The sequence below is a fragment of the Haliotis asinina genome, chromosome 7 (assembly GCF_037392515.1).
Source record: "Haliotis asinina isolate JCU_RB_2024 chromosome 7, JCU_Hal_asi_v2, whole genome shotgun sequence".
Classification (NCBI taxonomy): domain Eukaryota; kingdom Metazoa; phylum Mollusca; class Gastropoda; order Lepetellida; family Haliotidae; genus Haliotis; species Haliotis asinina.
Window position 1 is genome coordinate 56,207,937 of NC_090286.1, and position 19,691 is coordinate 56,227,627.

At 39.7% G+C, this 19,691-nt stretch overlaps 1 protein-coding gene across 1 annotated transcript; it reads right to left on the minus strand.

The window, feature by feature from the left end:
• Positions 1 to 8,506: 8,506 nt before the first annotated feature.
• LOC137291901 (uncharacterized) lies at positions 8,507 to 12,619 on the minus strand. The gene is made up of 5 exons (XM_067823462.1): positions 12,405 to 12,619; positions 11,237 to 11,409; positions 10,426 to 10,505; positions 9,349 to 9,547; positions 8,507 to 8,777 (listed from the first exon to the last, which is right to left on the minus strand). The coding sequence occupies exons 1-5, from the start codon at positions 12,538 to 12,540 to the stop codon at positions 8,667 to 8,669; spliced, it is 699 nt and encodes a 232-aa protein (XP_067679563.1). The 5' UTR covers positions 12,541 to 12,619; the 3' UTR covers positions 8,507 to 8,666.
• Positions 12,620 to 19,691: the final 7,072 nt, after the last annotated feature.

The window sequence follows — 19,691 nt, forward strand, 5'->3', positions numbered from 1 at the left end:
ATCCCAATGTTTTTTCTGTCATATTTAAAATGTTTCCCTACTTTTCTTAATGGGTATATATTTCAAAGTTTCCTATTTTTTAAAGGAGAATACATTCGTCTGTTATCACAGATGCGGCATATACAGTCGGCAGAGTGTGAATGGATCGGTGTTCAAGATATTTTACGAAAGCTTCAGTAAATTTCATTAACTAGATTGAAATCTGGCCAAGGAAATTCCATTTGATTGAAGGCGCTCAGTGTTGCCCACAATAACAGAATTTGGGGCTGTCCCTTGCACCTACTCGTTGAAAAATGTTTCAGCAGCTCCAGACTTGCATCCTTCCATTTTCAGTATTTGAGAATATGGTCGAGCATGCTCCTACCAAGATTATATCGAGTACCTTCTTGTAACAAGGTTACAACATTCAAGGACTGAAAACGTCACAGACGTGTCCCAAATGTGATGTATCATTGACAAAAACGATTTCAGAAACAGTTTTAAAAACACAATTTTAAACGTAGCATTTGTGTGATTGATTATACGTTATGGCATACACAGGGGCTTGCATCGCTTAGAAACGACGTGCGAAAGAAATACAGGTGTATAGACCCTACCCTAGTACTATGTACAAGGATGGAACGAAGAAACCACCCCCTCTTCGATCAAAGTTACATGTCACCGCGTAAAATATTTTTAAGGCCCCGTCGAGGCCAACGGATCAAAAGTCAGATGATTTCCCTACAAAATGAGCTGTAAAGCGTTTCAAAGCGATGCAAGCCTCTGTGATGGTATAACCTTTCTACAATCGACTGCGAGTGAAGGGGTGGAATAAATACAGTTAAGGTCCAAGCAGGTAGCAAAGGTACCGTAAGTCCCCATGGTCCCTTATATGGTGATCTACCTTCGGTTGCTGGCGATCTATAGCTCGTTTTGAATTGTATTTTCCTACTCTGAAATCCAGTTTTAGAAGACATACAGGTTCAGAAACTGTTGATAATAAGGGCCTATAGAATATGTGGACTCTCCGAAATATTAATGAAACAAAACAAACGCGAAACAAAAATATCTGTTGCTGTTTGATGTGTTTGCTGCACACAGATGTGAGACATTTTTAGATAAACTTAAGAAGAAGAACTTCGTTATTAAATTCATCCCAGCTGGATGTACCGGTGAACTTCAACCATTAGACCTGTCCGTGAATGGTGATTTCAAGTCGGCCATGAAATCTGAATTTACACAGTGGTATGCAAAGAAGGTAGCCACCAATTTCAAGACAAACATCAATGAAACAATAGACTTGCGAATCAGTGTTAGGAAGCCTGTACATGCACGGCGGATAGTGAAATGTCTGGACAAGCTCTCCAAACAGAAAGACATTGTTCTGATGGGTTGGCAAAAAGCTAATCTCTTGTGAAAACTGTTAGTAAGAGGATCAGTAAGTGACACGTGTTAATCCAGATTATCCCAGACACTTATATTGTTTTTGTTGTTGTTGACTGAATAAAGTGAATGATGTATCTATATTACCGCGTGTTTTTACTCTCTCGTCATGAAGTCTGACGCGAAGTTCGCCAAAATTAAACGGTCGCGAAAATTTGGCTGTTTACAGTATTAACGTGTTTTGTTCAGCGTTCTGAGGCATGATCAATAAAATGCTAACTCTCTCAAAAAAAAAAAGTCCTCAGACGGTTATCGATTTCTGAGATTCGAGGTGTTTCTCTCTGTAGTTTCCGTTTACAGGACGAATTGATATCATTGATTACAGTGGGAATTTGCCCCCTGCAAAAGAGACATATTCTACGAGCTCGGGGTAATATCTTTTTACAGTGTTATATCATATTGTTGCCATAATCACAAGCGTAATGTTTCAAAGCAAACATTCTTTTGAGACTATTTTTCGTGATGAAAGTTTCAGCCATAATGGCAAGGCTACAATATCGTCAGGTTACAAAAATGCTATGTTCAAAAGTATGTGATATGTCAGTGATGTATGAGCTCGCATATAACGAGACAGTTCTGCGTTAAGTGACATTTTGTTACCTCATATTCACGTACTTGTTTGTGTAAAATTCGTCTTCACTAGTGTCTTGGTGGAATTGATCACTATACAAATAAGTACATGTATATAAATAGTTTCTAAGATTATACTTGCACAAGATCACCACAGATATGCTAGCCACATAAAGAAACTGCAGTGTCAATATATTTTCCCAGTTGATAAGCTCGATAACAATGTACGGAAACGTCCTAGTGCCACACCTTGAATTTTTTAAATTCCTAATTAGCACTTACTATTTCCTCATTAGTACTTATCATCTCCTAAATAGGACTTAGTATCTCCTAATTAGGACTTAATATCTCCTAATTAGGACATAGTATCTCCTAATTAGGACTTAGTAGAGTTTAGAGGTTTTTCCTGGATCGGAGCAAGATGGTTGCCTTCGTTGTTTCAACCCTGATTGGAGCAGCGTTTTTCAATTGGCATTGGTTTTCACTTCTCTGCTCTGTATTTCTCATCATTGTATTGGGATTCATTAGAGTCATTTAGAAATTGCTGAATATAATAAGACGAGTATATTATCTTCTTTTTATTGTCTAACACGACGTTTCTGGGCTACGTCTTGCCCCTTCTTCAGGTGATAGAGACAGGAGTACAAAAGATATTATATATACCAGTATTTACAGGAAGAAGATATAAGTGACAGAGGACATGTCAGATGCAGTTATAAAACCAATGATGACAGAGATCAAATGAAGCCAGTTAACAGATGTGTACACAGCAGAGTGATATAAAGATAATTAGATTTACACTAAGCCTGAGGTGTGCATGTGTATACAATCAATGAGGTAGATGAAATAGACGTTATATACACAATGATGATGGGGAGATGTAAACACAACAGAGTGATATACAGATAATTAGATTTACAGGAAGCCTGAGGTGTGCATGTGTATACAATCAATGAGGTAGATGAAATAGACGTTATATACACAATGATGATGGGGAGATGTAAACACAACAGAGTGATATACAGATAATTAGATTTACAGGAAGCCTGAGGTGTGCATGTGTATACAATCAATGAGGTAGATGAAATAGACGTTATATACACAATGATGATGGGGAGATGTAAACACAACAGAGTGATATACAGCTGATTAAATGACATCAGGAGTGGCTTTTCAAATGTTCCAGGCACTGGGGAGATATACTCCTTGATCTCTATAATAAATGACTCTCATGAATCCCGATACAGTGATGACGCAGAGAAGTGAAAACCAATGCCAGTTAAGAAACGCTGCTCCAATCAAGGTTGATACAACGAAGGCAACCATCTTGCTCCGATCCAGTAAAAACCTCTAAACGCTACTAAGTCCTAATTAAGAGATATTAAGTCCTAATTTGGAGATATTAAGTCCTAATTAGGGGATATTAAGTCCTAATTAGGAGATAAAAAAAATCAGGCTGTGGCACTAGGACGTTTCCGTAGTACGATCTCAAAGGTACATATAAACTGTAATGGACGGATCATGAGACCGTAACATGTCGTGACAGGGGTCAAACGACCATGTCACAAACTCAATAACGTGTATGTCCACCATCGGCATTCAGAACAGCAGAACAGCAGTGCATCAAAGTTTGTGGGATGTCACGGCAGATTCTTTCAAGGTCTGTTGCAAGGTCAAGGTCGTTATCTGGCGGATGAGGAAGACGACGTAGACGTCGACCCATCTCGTCCCAAACACGCTCTATCGGGGAGAGATCCGGTGAATTTTAAGGCCAAGGCAGTAACTCAACGTTGTGGTGTTGCAACAAATCCATAGCAACCCTTTCCGTATGAGAGCGGGCATTGTCTTGTTGGAATGTTAACCCAGGGCCATGACGTTGTATGAAAGGTATTGTCACAGGTCGAAGAATCTGATCATTGTAGCTCACATCAGTTAAGTTGCCCTGAACAATCACCAAAGGAGTTCTTTAGTGTGCTGTTATTCCACACCAAATCATCACGGAACCACAGTCAACCAAAGCTATTCCTCTCCAAGACACATGTCTATGCATAACGATCTCCCACACGTCTATATGCACGTTGATGTTCACCACGATAGGAAATGTTAAACCAGGACCCATCTGTAAAAACAACATTTCTCCACCAAAAAGGGTCTGCGGACATGATTTCGGCACCACATTCGGCGAGCTTGCCGATGACGTTGTACCAGGATAGGTCGTATGGCGGGACTTCGTGGTCTGATCCCGTGGTGACGTAAACGTTGTTTAACTGTATTGGGGTGAATACGGCGAAGTCCTGGGATGGTCCGGGCAGTTATCACTGCAGTCTGAAACCTATGGCGAAACCCGTATCCATCTGCCCTGTCTTGGGCGTTGCTACACGTGGACGTCCAGAACGTGGTCGATCGATGACGTCATTTGTGTTCTGGTAGCGTCTCACCAGTGCAGAAACGGTGTTCCGGTGGCTGTGGGAATATGCAGTCACTTGTCGTTGAGATATTCCCCCACGGACCATGCCAGTGACCTCATGACGTTGTGCAGACATTAGCCTTGGCACGCTATGCGTTTCAATAGCCGTTTAAGTTTTTGCTGGATACATGTCACTAATCTCTGAGTTTAAATCCTTATGCGTCTACACAGGTTTCATATATTTAGATTTTAATTTTATGCATGTACAGTTTCTTTATGCTCCTAGCATAGTTGATTTTCAGGGTGTATTAGCCATGGAAGCAGACAAAATGTGTTTTGTGAGATTGTGATAGTGTAGCTTAAAGAACCAAAGCACTGGAGTTTACTTTTGTCAGTGTAACCACTCATGGTCCACTATTCTGCAATAGTGGATTTAGACGGAGATGTCTTCTCTTGTTCTTGTACAGCGCGGGCATAGTACCGTTGGTTGGTTTTCTAGCAAACAAAGTTACTGCCCTTTAATGTCAAACAATAATTCACGGACATAAATAAGTGTTTTCCAGAACCTTTTCCGCCTATATTTAACACTTAAGTAATTAAGTGTTATTCAACCCAATCATTTAAATGAATAAACACCCTAAATGCTTTCTTACAACACTTTTCAGTTCTTCAAGTTGTGAAAGCGTGACTGTTGAATGTGGAGGCGAGCCTGACGTGCTGAGGAACTCAGACACTATATGCTTTCTGTTAGTGTGAAAATTGAAAGTGGGTGAGTATAGTTTTACGCCGCTTTTGGCAGTATCCCTGCAATTTCACGGCGGGGGATACCAGAAATGGGCTTCACACATTGTACCCATGTGGGGAATCGAACCCAGATCGTGGTCAAGGCGAAGGAAGCCTTTAAGCACTAGACTACCCTACTGTCCCGTGTTCGTTGAAAAATAATGAATCGGAAGAAATAGTTGATGGTTTCCGGGATACCCATGGATCGCAACAACTAGCACAGACTCGATCATTGTCAGCCCCTGTTGCAAGCATTAGAACATAGCTCCCTTAGAAGACAGGGCATTAACTCATTTACAAAAGATGTGTTAAACAAATCAGTACGACAACCCACGACTTTCTATTGTATTCTGTCTCCGTAACACACATTTATGGTAAATATGTTCGACGAAAAAAACACTTTCACTTCTGGTTTATAACATTAGATGCGGATGACGTGCCCTATGGGCCGCCCTTTTTACATTTAGTTAGAGGACGTTGCTCGTGATGTGCTTGTCTGTTAAACCTAAAATGTATACTGGTCGTTGTCATGTAGATAAAATACCGCTCCCTGGTTCAACCAACCAACAAACCAACAACGCTTAAATCGAACATCATCTGTTATGAACACCTACGTAGTTGTTCGTTGCCAAGCCACCATGTGCTTGAAGAGTCTTATATTTTCCTTTATCTCTAAATGTCGAATATCAGTTATGTTGGGCTTTTCTGCAGATAAGATCATCAAACAATCCAGCACATTATGATACAAGATGCTATTTTATTGAAGATTCTATATGTTGGACTGGTAAGTACGTTAGGCATCCGTTGGGGCTTTGGAGTTTCTCGCCATTTTTCAAAACAGTACCGTATTTATTGTCGTAAACGCTGACGTCATACGTTTTCTCCCAACAATACCTGAGGGGGGTGGGGAAAGTCTGATACCCTGATATATCGGTGAGATCTAGTGACCCTTTCTAGAAAAGCGACGGGATCAGGTGGTCAGGCTTGCTGACTTGGTTGACATATGTCATCGGTTCCCAATTGCGCAGATCGATGTTTATGTTGCTGATCACTGGATTGTCTGGTCTAACTCTATTATTTACAGCCCCCCGCCATATAGCTGGAATATTGCTGAGTGCGGCGTAAAACTCAACTCACTGACTCACTCAGAAAATTGTTACGAGTGGGTATTTTCTGTATATTTTGTTATTAATTCAGTAATAATTATTACTGGGTCACAATGTTTAGTGTTTTGAATATTAAATATGATATGATGATAGAACAATTTGAGATCTGGCATGGTAGCGAGATGCATTTATCAGAAAGTATGTTAGAATCAACAGTCGGTCGAAACAATGGATTCACTGATACCTGTTAGTGTAATTGGGTTGGTGTTTTTGCTCCATCAGATGTACCATCTAAATGTCCGTCATAGATTCACTGATTATCAACTAAACCCATCGAGAGGTTCGATAGCAAAACTGAAGCAACGTCTTGATGCAAATGTTTCATTCCGCAGCATTAGCGTGTGTGGGCAAACATTGTCCCATTAACGATATAAAAACATGGATATAACGGTAGAACAATTCTAACAACTGAAGACTCTTTGCATCACTGTCTGCGTTTCGTGAGTGATTATCAATTTAATTTATCGATCGACTCAGAAGTGAGTGAGTGAGTTAATATTTAACGTCACATCGGCAATATTGCAGCCATATCGTGACGAGAACATACGTGACAAAAAGAATATATATATATGTATATTATGAAGACCCTGTCGACGAAGGACAGTAAAACCACTAGACTATCACAGTTGGTATTAAAACTAGCATGGAAACTTAAAAAATGATAGTATCAATATTTGGACAGTACAATATAAAAACAGGCCATAGACCGCCAACAACAGAGGGTAGATCACCATACCAGGGACCATGGGGACTTACAGTACCTCTGCTACCTGCATGATCGGCTCAGAAAAAAGGATTGGTTTTACACCACCCGTAAATATGCTTTGAATGACATGGAATTTCTTATCCTCTCTGGAGTACAACCATTTAACACCATTTCAATCCCGTCTGAGGATAGGGTTCTAACAACAATCTTAGACACAAAGAAATTGAATCTACCAATTGAAAATAACATTTACAAGTCTTCCAAGCTAAAATATTTCATATCTAAATAGTGAAGGTAAGTCAATAAAATCAAGCACGGCATGGCGATCATGATTATCCCATCACAAGTAAGCCAAAATGCACCCGTACTTCTTCATAAGTATTCATAAATTTATCTCGAATTGCCAGTGTTTCATCATCTTAAGTTATCTATTCAAATCCCATTGCTGATCATAAAAGATCGAATAGGGTAGGCTGCGTCCCTGTGTCAAAGGATAACGAGCTACCGGTGGTTGGGGGCAGTAAGAGCCTGGAACCGTGTTCCTTCTGTCCAACTCATTAACTCGGCCCTTACTTCACCAATGCGGGGGGTAGAATGTACCCACTTGTATCAGCGGGCTGGTCACGCCATACCTTATGACTGATGAATACTTTTGAACATTGCACTTACTACTGGGTATTAGTAATTTCGATTTCAATTTGTATAAATTAATGACTATGTTAATTTGCTTAGAGTCGTATGTCTGAAGGCGTTGGGCCATCGGTCAATCTAGTGATGCTAACCTCTGAATAATGATGTCTCCACTTTTCGCATGGGCGAACCAGTCTGGTATTAACTTGAAAGACAAATGCAGCTATGTCTGTTGTTAGCATCTCGGATATCCGATGCAACTGACTTACCTTTGTGTGGGGAGCAGGGGTGCTGAACCATATATTTTACATTAGACCAACACAACTACCTGGTTCATCAAGAAATGACAAAAAGAAACAAATCGACAATGTCGGTCACACTTTTTTCTGCTTTATCCGATGCTGATTACTTGGATCGCTCCCTGGTGACTGAAGTCTCTGGGTGTCCGGAGATAAAACTAAATCATTTCGCTAGTTCGAAGGTTGTTTTTGGAATTTGTGGTGATGTTAAAAACGTCAGTGGTGAAGACTAACTAACTAACTAACTAACTAACTAACTAACTAACTAACTAACTAACTAACTAACTATTCCTTCGGATCTCAAACATCCAACAAACAGCCGAGCACTAGTCAATCGACCAAAAAGAATGGGAAATAAAAATATGAAGCAAACTTCAGCCCTTTAGAGAATACTTTTTGGCCTGTGGAGACCGTCTACACCATCCTCACTGGACACATGGAGCAGTCTATCCTCCTAAAATTCCCGAGGTCTCCAACTGAGCCAGCATGACTCAGTTGGCAAATATAATTAAGTATAATTGTAAAGGCTTAGAAATAACTTCATTGAAATACACTTACAGTTACAGGAGTCATGGCTTAAACATACTAATACATTTAACCTAAGAGGGTATCATTTCAAGCGTTAGGCTACCGCAGGCGCTGCTACGTTGGTAGATCAGAACGTCCTATTACATATCGTAATTTCAAATCAAGAAAATCTTTTCAGTGTTGACTTCAAATATTTTGATATCTTCCACGCTATCTCTCGGGAGAAGATGCTGATAGGTAAACAAGGTCGCACCATTTACCTTGCACTGAAACATAGAAAGGAAGAGTTGACGCATTCACGGCCCACACGCCAGGTATTGTTACACCAGGAAATACTACCGAACACACAGAGATATATGCTCTCTCTCTCTCTCTCTCTCTCTCTCTCTCTCTCTCTCTCTCTCTCTCTCTCTCTCTCTCTCTCTCTCTCTCTCTCTCTCTCTCTCTCTCTCTCTCTCTCTCTCTCTCTCTCTCTCTCTCTCTCTCTCTCTCTCACTTAGACACGTACCGTACGTAAATATGCAAGTTCTAATCAGCCTGAGGTAATACGGTGGGAATTTGGAATAAGCACGCTTCTGCCTGCTTGATGCATGAACAATCTGGATTGAGGTGGTCACTTGTTTGAATGAAGGTCTATTTGACTTAGGGGTATGGGACGGGAACCCGTTCTATGACTTTGTTGTTTGTAGATGACCATTCCCACCGCACACGTGCCATGGGCTACTGAAACGTTGTGTTCACATAACATAATCACGTAATGGCATTTATAACACATATTCATATATATGCATGAATTGGCGGTAATCGATCAGTTAGGGGATAATTCCAGAGACGTACCAGAAATTCTGTAGCAGTTGAAATTATGTCCATTGTAAACGTCTTCGTCATTTCAAACGGGAAAGGGGAAACCAAGTTAGTTTCAGTATTCTGCCAGACTGAGCTGACACGGCAAATCCTCCTGACAATCCGCTGGTCGATTATTACAATGATCTTCAAAAGGTAGTCTTCACTTGCAGTGGCGAAGTAAATGGAAAACCTTCGTCGTGAAAGAAAAACCGTCTGTTATATATCATTTTCAGGGCCAGAGAACAGTCAGTTGTGATTATCTTCCTGAACAGGCAACTTTGAGATGAAACGTATATGTATTGCTGAAATGCATAGGGTGAGTGAGTATGGTTTTAGTAATATTCTAGCAAGCCTACGGTAGGTGGGCGACGCTTGAAACGGCCTTCAGACACTGCACCTGTGGGTATCCAGACGCTTTAGACAGTTCGCTACCCACTATCGTTGCCATTTTATACACTAATGTGATAGATCTTTAACCTAAACCATTGTCTGAAGACAGATGTAATATTCCAGCACAATATCATTGTAAGAGTGGCCCTGTGTTAATGTTACCAACTATACGCCAGACCTTGAGTTCACACCATACTATACATATTACACCTGGATATCAGGCATGCCCATCATATCACTGGTACATTTGTTTAAAGATATGTTGTTGAACATAGCGCACATCAGTTTCCCTACGATATGACGCGGTTTATAAATAATCGAGGCTGAACCAGACAATCTAATGACTAACATCCTCTGCATAAATTCACGCAACAATAAAATAAAATAAAATAAAATAAAATAAAACAAACGATGATATGCATAATCTCCCGCGCTGCCTCAAGCAGGGGCTGCTAAATCCCCAGCTCTAACTCAAAGGTGTGAACGAAATCTATTTAACCGTGATCGAGGACGAGTTGGTTGGTTCATGAGATCCATATTTCATTAACTGCACTGAATGGGTTATCAAAATAAGGACCTATGGGGTAAAGTACAGCATTTTGACTCTTTGTGATGGAGACGTGAGGAACGTTATAAACTGATACTACTTGTAGATAGAGTGCTATGATCGCCACATACCTGTTTTCGTTTGGCGTTCCAACAAGCGACACTCCAGAATCCAAAGAATTCATATGTGTTCCTTTAAAGCGTATCGGATCCTAAAAAACCGTATAAATATATGTTCGTTGAAATACCCAATTCTATGATATATGCTGATAGTTACGTATTAAAATGTCCGGTATAAAATGCGCCATTCCTGATCACGAGTATGATGCCTCCATTCCAAGAATAGCAATCAAGGTTGCAGTGCCCGAATACCTCACTGACACTACACGATTGCTCATATAACACACTTTAAGTATGTGGATGAAAGATTGCTCCCACATCCAATTAGAAGATCGTCACTTCAAGATCAGGTCTGAACTATTCACATCTCAAACAAGAAAGAAGTTCATGAGAATTTTTATTAAAGATTAACGACTGCGTGAGGTAATATTTAACGTCGAATCAGCATTGCTTTGGCCATGTAGAAACTCAGAATGAATGAATGAATAGGTGCTCATGAAAAGAACACAAAGTGTCAAAATGAATAAGTAGATGCATATAAAAAGAAAACAATACAGTGTCAGAATATATATATAACCAAACAGTGTCAGAATGAACGAATAGATGCACATATATATAACAAAACAGTGTCAGAATGAACGAATAGATGCACACATATATAACAAAACAGTGTCAGAATGAACGAATAGATGCACATATATATAACAAAACAGTGTCAGAATGAACGAATAGATGCACATATATATAACAAAACAGTGTCAGAATGAACGAATAGATGCACATATAAAGGACAAACAGTGTTAGAGGAAGAATCAATGCTTACGGTCTTAATACACTCTCCAGGTGCTGGGGTCCATGTAGGTGGGCCGGGAATGCACCAAACAGTGGTATTCCTACCTAGGAAAACCTTGGTACTGCTGCATACAATGGTACTAGCAAGCATGCATTCTCTCCTGTAGATAAAGGCTTGGTTGGTATTTGGCGGGTCGCATTCTCCTATCAGAACAAGACATATCTCAATTAACCACCTGACTATAGTATCAGCATGGGACTCTAATGGAATATTGGTTTGAATTCGAAGCATTAGCATACGGCTGAGTCAGACAAATCTATTACCGATGTCTATGATCATGAATACTATCTACATACATATTGTGTACATATAGTCACAGGACGAATATGTTATGACACATGAATAATAATATTAATCTGAATATCGTTGTAATGAATTTCTAGAACTTCGTGAAAGGACTGTGGAAGTTCTGACGACATTTCAGCGTTAATTCTTGCCACTTCACTGGGTGAAAAAAACCCCAATTCATTCACCTGAGAGGGAGCAGGTATTCGTGGAAGTCGTTATCCATAAAACGTGTTGTATTTTCTGACATAAAACTGTCTGTTAAAATTGTGTTTACAGAGTGTCGCACAGACGTAATGTTGCTGAATGTGGCGTCAAATAGTCAGAATCGTACATTCTACTTTTACCAGAGATTTCAGATGGATGTGGAAAGGGTTTTGCTTTATTTTCTAATTGTTTGGAGTAGGCTAATGGCTAAAGCGCTCGCTTTTCACGCTGAAGACCCGGGTTCAATTCCCCACATGGGTACAATGTGTGAATCCCATTTCTAATGTCCTCAGCCGTGGTATTGCTGGAATATTGCTAAAAGCGACATAAAAATCATATACACCCACCCTCATTGCTTCTGTTGTATATTGTCTATTAATTAGTAGATAATTAATTTGGTACTTGAACAGAAAAGTCGGATGTTCAAGAACCTTCAAAACGAAAGATATTCTCATTTCGTAAGATCGAAACTGTTTTCAGTTACATCATCGTTTCATTTCTTAGGTGTTGTTAGAATTACGATTAAGCATATCCATTAATTCGTTTAGTTGAAATGAAAGTATAAATGTCTCTCTTATATTGCTGTTTGAAATACACTCTAACGTATCCTCTCGATACCAGTGTTTCATAACTTGTCCGAACTAACCTTCCATAATGTAGTATTTGTCCCCACTCGCCCTCGTCCCCGCTGTTGTCTTTGTCTGGTAGGTTGCGTACATGTCACACTTGCCACTGCTGGCGACAAATCTGGCCCCGACACATCGCGTCTGTTGGAGGCACATGTTGACACAATGGAGAGCTTTCGGTGTGTGTTGTACCAGAAGGACGTCCGAGAAATTGTAGCTTGAATCAGCCTGCTTGAAATGTGCTTCATTGTATGGACGTTCGCAGTACTGACAGTATACAAAGACTAAATACTCAAACAGTATCACCTTTGAAATTCGCACCATGCTTTTTAATCTGATGTTCCTTCAAGGCTTGTTCTTGCAGACTGAAAAAATCGAATACAAGATTCTGTGTGGCAACGTAGGTGATCAATATTACGTCATTCTGTGGATGCGTTTATCATTGACATGCATCTTGTGTACCAGTTCATCCCAGCAAGTAATGTTAAAATAAGCCGCTTTGTATAGTTCTTAAAAGAGGTCAAGAATCATCTTGCTATTTCCATTACTAAATCAAATCTTTAATGCGGTGATAGGTTAAGTGTAGTAGTTGGAAGAATCAGTTTGTGCTTAACATTCTGGGAACATGTGATACCCCTAATACACCAAACTCAGTAATGGGGATTACTATCTGAGAGAAGAAGAGTGTAAACGTTATCGTTATTTTATAAGATACATATAGGCCTTGCTCCAAGTTTTCATAATGATGTATTTCCTCCTGCAGTAGGTAATCGGACGGGTAATCGGGTTAATTTCCTACAATCCGGAAAAAACCGAAACTATATTATTTACATTGAACCATGGCCTAAACGGCATTGACTTGCAGTTTGACAGCTGCAGTATAAAATCAGTCAATTTTCACAAACATTTGGGTTTAACCTTCACGTCCAACGGAAGCTGGCATCATCATATTGAAAACATTATCCAAAAGACATCTAAAATGATTGGAGCATTTCGGAAATTAAAATTCCTACTAAATAGAACAACACTATCGAAAATATATACTGTATTTATAAGACCACACCTTGAGTACGCATGCGAGGTATGGGATGGTTGTTTGATCGAACAAGCCACTAGATTGGAAAAACTTCAACTTGAGGCAGCACGAATAGTTACCGGTCTTCCAAGATATGCATCTTCCCGTTCGTTATATTTTGAAACGGGATGGGATTGACTTTCAGAGAGAAGGAGAAAACGAAAATTAATATTACTTTATAAAATCCAAAAAGGTCTGGCGCCAGATTTTCTTCGGGACTTACTCCCACCTATAGTAGGCAACCAGACATGCTATGAGTTAAGAAACTCCGATAACTTTTGCCAACCATGTCCAAGACAAAGGTACTCAGCATCATCTTTTATTCCATCAACAGTTAAACTATGGAATAATATTCCTTTACCTATTAGAAATTGTAACTCTATTCCATTGTTTAAGTCTTCTATCCAAGTGAAAAGAAAATACGCACCTATATATTATTCATATGGAATAAGGAAGCTAAATGTTTTGCACACTCGATTAAGGTATATGACGAGTACACTGAACTATGATTTATTCCGAATAAATGTAATAAAAGACGCTTCGTGTGAATGTGGTCACAGATGTGAGGATGTTTTCCATTACTTCCTCAAATGTCCTTTGTACACTGTTCAGAGACATAATATGTTACAATCTCTAGCAAATATTGTTAACAATAGAACACCGATTGATATTCATCTTATCTTACATGGCAATGCTGGTCTCTCAGTTACCCAAAATCACAATGTCTTCAAATGTGTACATATCTATATCTCTCAAACAAAACGCTTTCTCGGTTAACATCTGTTGTAAATATCCTAACCTCTGTCTGTCACTCGTGTACGTTGCTGTAAGATAATTGTGTAACTATCAGGAGAGGGCTTTTTTAAGTTGGATAACTTGTGCCCAATCCCTTTCTTCATGAATAAAATATGTTTAAATCAATCAAATCAATCGGACGAACTATGAATTAAGGAACTCCAGTAATTACTCTCAACCCTGTACAAGACTAAGATATTCGACTTTATCCTTTTTTCATCAACACTTAAACTGTGGAATAACATCCCCTTAGGTATCAGAAATTGTAACTGTGTCGTGTCTTTTAAAACTGCAGTTCACGTGAAACAAAAATGTGCGCATGTATACTTTTCATCTTTGAAAAGGAAGCTAAGTGTTTTGCATACAAGATCAAGATAGATGACAAATACACTTAATTATGATTTATTTAGACTCAATGATGCACTTTGTCAGTGTGGCCATAATTGTGGAAACGATTTTCATTACTTTCTTGAATGTCCTTCATATATGATTAAAAAACATGTTAACTTCTTCAGAAAATATTGTGAATTATAGAACATGTATTGATATTAATCTCATCTTAAACGGCCACGCATGTCTCCCGCTTAGGGAAAATCAGAATGTTTTTAAATCTGTACATATCTTCATCGATAACACTAAACGATTTAAATAAATCTGTACATATCTTTACCCTTTGTCTGCCTCTGGTTGAACTTCGTTGTGATATATTGTTGTAACTATGTAGAGAGTTGGATAACTTGTGCCCAATCCGTTTCATCACTGAGTAAAATATATTTCAGTCAATCAACTCATTCTCAGTACGTTCTTGAAAAATGTTGGGATGCTGCTCGAACTGAGAGCGAACGGACAGGACGTAGCGGCACCTGTTGACAGTCTATCTTATGATCTTTATGGACGAACTCGATGGCACTGATGGGTGCTCCAGAACCTTGTACACGCTCAACGTTCTGTCGTTTCTGACATGAGTGACATCATAAACATAAAGCGAGACTGTCGTACTTTGAACGGAATTAGCGTACTTCAGTGTTACTGGCAACTACTGAAGTCGGGGGCATCAATTTCAGTACGTTTGCATTAAGGATTGACTGTGTGTTTCTTTCGTTGCATTGAGGTATGAAACTAAAAACCTATGTGCAAACTGTATGAATCCGCGTAGCACATAACTCATTCTCTGAAGATACCAGAACAATGACGATAAAACAGCACATGGCTGATTCCATTAAGATTGATATCGAAACTGTTGTCAACGTTTTTGATAATGGCAGCCTTGCTTTCTAGCCAAGAAAACCAGATGAGGGACATTGCCCATTTTCATAATGTAATGAAATGAGTTGCTGATGGTCCCTTTCCACATTATTCACTACATCAAAGGGCATTCTTGTAACTGCAGCCATCCTCTGATACACAGATGAAGCTCATATCATTGCATACCTTTCCGTCTACTGTCTTTTCTGTCTGTCAAAGCAAGATTCACTGTATTTTATTAAATGGTTCATGAAGATAACGAATTTTGAAAGCTACACCAGTTAATACCATTCACATACCTTCATACTGTTAAAGCTCAAACGTCCACCCGGAGTTTGTGAGGCAAGCTCTTTGAATAGAAACTACAAAATTATTAATCATAGGGTTATCATTCTTGTCAGCCAGTAAATCGAACTTAATAGAAAAAAAGGTTAATAAATTCCAACCTGTTCTAATTATTACCTTACTGTGACATAAAAAATCGACAGTTTCCATGTTTAAACTATTGCCACCCAAGCAGTTTATAAGGTGTTACAGTTTTTACCTTTGTCTCGTTGTGACGTACGCACATCAGTATTCACGTCATTGTTGTAAGGAATCGATCATTACTCTAACTCCAACACACTGTACAAGACTTTGCCCTATCTGCAGTATCCAGCTGCCGCAATACTTACAACCACTGTCATCTGCACCCAAAGAAGGTCGAGCTCTCCCACACAGTACAACACAAACAAAGTTTAAAACGCCTTTGTTTGTCTCGATCGCTTTATGTACCCTTTTATAATTGCATCGATATACTCATAGACCATGTTTGTACGTCTTCCATTGTCTAATATATCTTCTTCAAATCATTGACATCTTATAATATCGACACGATCGGAGAGGTATGACAATCAGAAAGAAATTAAACAATGGTTCAATATTTTACAACCACTTTTATTGAACAAACACATTATTTCCCAGGACCTTAATTCGATAATTCATCCATATTCACAAACATACGACTACATCGATCAGTTGCCACATTGCAGGAATTTCACAAAATGCAACATGTTCTGAAATGTGCAACAGGGTAACATTGGCGCTGGGCTGGCCAGGTCTTGACAACTAGAGATAAATAAAATAAACCGTACATCACAATACAGTAACTAAAATGCCCTTAAAATTCCCCCATCTTGTTGGCCACAGATTGGTAACAATGCTTATGCAGGTACTCTTTGTTCTTTGAAAGTTTCTTACTCTGGTTAATGGGTTCACGTGTGCAAGGGTAACGAAGGTTTAGGGCTGCCCCCTCCCCCCCCCCCCCCGTCATATTTGTGAAAAGTTGTGTTAAAAGCTGATGCTTATTATTGATTGTTGTTTAACAGTCATAAAAACAAATTTGTTTTAGTATGAATGCCTCCAAATCAAAATGTACAGCGACATGTATGATGTAAAAGTAGGGGGAATATGCAGGTACTATTACAGTCAGTAATCCACTTGTGACGTTATTGTTAGTCGTCCACGTGTGACATCTCGGCCATCCACCTACGTGTGGCATTAAGGCCCTCCATCCACGAGCCACATCACAGTCATCCACGTGTAACATCTTGGCCATCCACCCACGTGTAACATCAAGGCCCTCCATCCACGAGCCACATCACAATCATCCACGTGTAACGTCTTGGCCATGCACACACACCTGTAACATCAAGGCCCTCCATCAACGAGCCACATCGTAGTCATCCATGTGTAACATCTTGGCCATCCATCCACGTGTAACATGAAAGCTCTCCATCAACGACCCACATCACAGTCATCCATGTGTAACATCTTGGCCATCCACTCACGTGTAACATCAAGGCCCTCCATCCACGAGCCACATCACAGTCATCCACGTGTGACATCTTGGCCATGCACACACACCGGTAACATCAAGGCCCTCCATCCACGAGCCACATCACAGTCATCCATGTGTAACATCTTGGCCATCCACTCACGTGTGGCCTCAAGGCCCTCCATCCACGTGTCGCATCACAGTCATCCACGTGTGACATCTTGGCCATCCATTCACGTGTGGCAACAAGGCCCTCCACCCAGGTGCCACATCACAGTCATCCACTTGTAGCATCTTGGCCATCCACCCACGTGTAACATCAAGGCCCTCCATCCACGAGCCACATCACAGTCATCCATGTGTAACATCTTGACCATCCACCCACGTGTAACATGAAGGCCCTCCATCAACGAGCTACATCACAGTCAAACACGTGTAACATCTTGACCATCCATCAACGTGCCACATCACAGTCAGTCATCCACGTTAACCCTCACGGCCCTCCATCCACGTACGGCATCACGGCCAGTCATACAGGTGTGATGTCATGGCCAGTCATCCACGTGTCATATCAGCACCAGTCACCAACATGTTACTTTAGAAACAAGACAACATCCATGCGATCGATACCCCACTGCACGGTTTCCAACACGGACTATCGGTCAGTGATCAGTTTCGGAGCCGGTCTATATGGAGCACAGGAGGCAGTTCCGTCGTCCAGAGTTGCGAAAGATTTCGCTTCCAAGCTTCAGACTTGCGTAGCTTAGTACAGGTTCCCAAATGCAATGTTGGAAAAGTGTATTGCTTGCATAATTATCCAGCTTGCGTTATTGAACTGTCAGTTTCTGTCTGTCTGTTTAATTGTATGAAATCACGGAGATGTGTGAAATCAAAATTGGCAGAAGAAAAATTATCTTTGCTTTGTAGTTCTTGATTATTTCGTTTCGTGTTGTGGTGTCAGTTTCTGTTTAACCCACACTTCCGGATACAGTATCCTGGTCGTACAGGAAATTGTATGGACTCTCATTGTCAACACAATTGTTGACTTACTAGTCGAGTGAATTCATATAAACTCCAGCTACTCGACAGTGCGATTGTTATGAAAGACAATCCCGACTCTTTTATGACAAACATAAAGAATGTTCTGCTTGAGTGCTTGTGGATTTTTCCACCATAAAGGATAAGCATTTCAATGCTAGAACAAGGACCTTTCCAACGTGAATTACCATTTACTTATTTTATTTAAAGAAAAGTGAAATTTTACATAAATCTTTATATGTTTTGTAAATAACTAAATGTTTTGTAATTTGTAGGTTAGATTGCCAACTGAGAACGTTCCCCATAGAGGGTTAAATTCCTGCAAAATGATTGTCCTCCTGAGAGGGTACATAAGTCCCAAAACTTTCAAAGTAAATGTGTCCTTACCAGGATTATTTAAACTAGTATGTTTGCTGATTTTAATTTTAATATTTCCCCACAATTGCTAGGGGCTAAAAGGACGGTGTAAATTCAACTAGGGTCCATGCAGGAAGCAAAGGTGTTGCAAGTCCCCATGTTCCCTGGTATAGTGATCTACCTTCAGTTGCATTCGTAACTACTCATCTTTTTCCGTGACCTATAAGAAGACGGCTTAAGTGTGGTTACGGATGCTTCAGATGTTGGCGATCTAGAGCCTGTTTCTATATAGTATCGTATACGATAGTTAAACTGTATATAATTTAATTACTAGTTCCAGCTTCATACCTGTGATCCTCTAGTTATTTTACTGTCCTTTAGTGACAGGTATTTATTTTTCACTTTTAATCATTTTAGATTTACACATGACTTGAGTCAGTTGAGGGGGTGACAGCCACTATTCGCGTGCGTTTAGCTGTGCGATTTCTATGTTACGGGCCACTGAAAAGTGAAAACATCGGGTATTTGCCTCTGAGCAACAGAACATCCGATTGAACGCCTCCACAATTATACCCTTATCTCAAAGCGCATGATCTCTGTCCAGAAATTTTACGAAAGCTTCACTTAATTCCATTATCTGGTTTGAAATCACGGGATATTGATTTGATTGAAAGGTGTTCAGTTTTTAGTCAAGGACACTATTTGTGGATGGTTTTACCGTTTCTTGTAGAGGTAGAAATATGAATACAATAGTGAGGCAATTACAAATATGTCTCAATAAAACTGAAACATAGTCACTTGAAAACGGGTTTAAATTTTCTATAACAAAAACAAATTGTCTGCATTTCTGCAGAAAGTATACACCGCATAACGATCCAGAATTATTTTTAAATGGCACTCCCACCAAAGTAGTAAATTAGGCCAAGTTCTTGGGTCTTATTTTCGACTCATATCTAACTTTTCTACCGCACATTAAATCCA

What these genes read in the sequence shown, in the direction of transcription:
- LOC137291901 (XM_067823462.1), bottom strand. Translation starts at nt 12,540, where the DNA reads ATGTGCCTCCAACAGACGCGATGTGTCGGGGCCAGATTTGTCGCCAGC. An exon ending in CTGGAGAGTGTATTAAGACC is followed by an intron (nt 10,506 to 11,236) that starts GTAAGCATTGAT and finishes ACGGTTTTTTAG; the next exon opens with GATCCGATACGCTTTAAAGG. An exon ending in CAACTGCTACAGAATTTCTG is followed by an intron (nt 8,778 to 9,348) that starts GTACGTCTCTGG and finishes TCTATGTTTCAG; the next exon opens with TGCAAGGTAAATGGTGCGAC.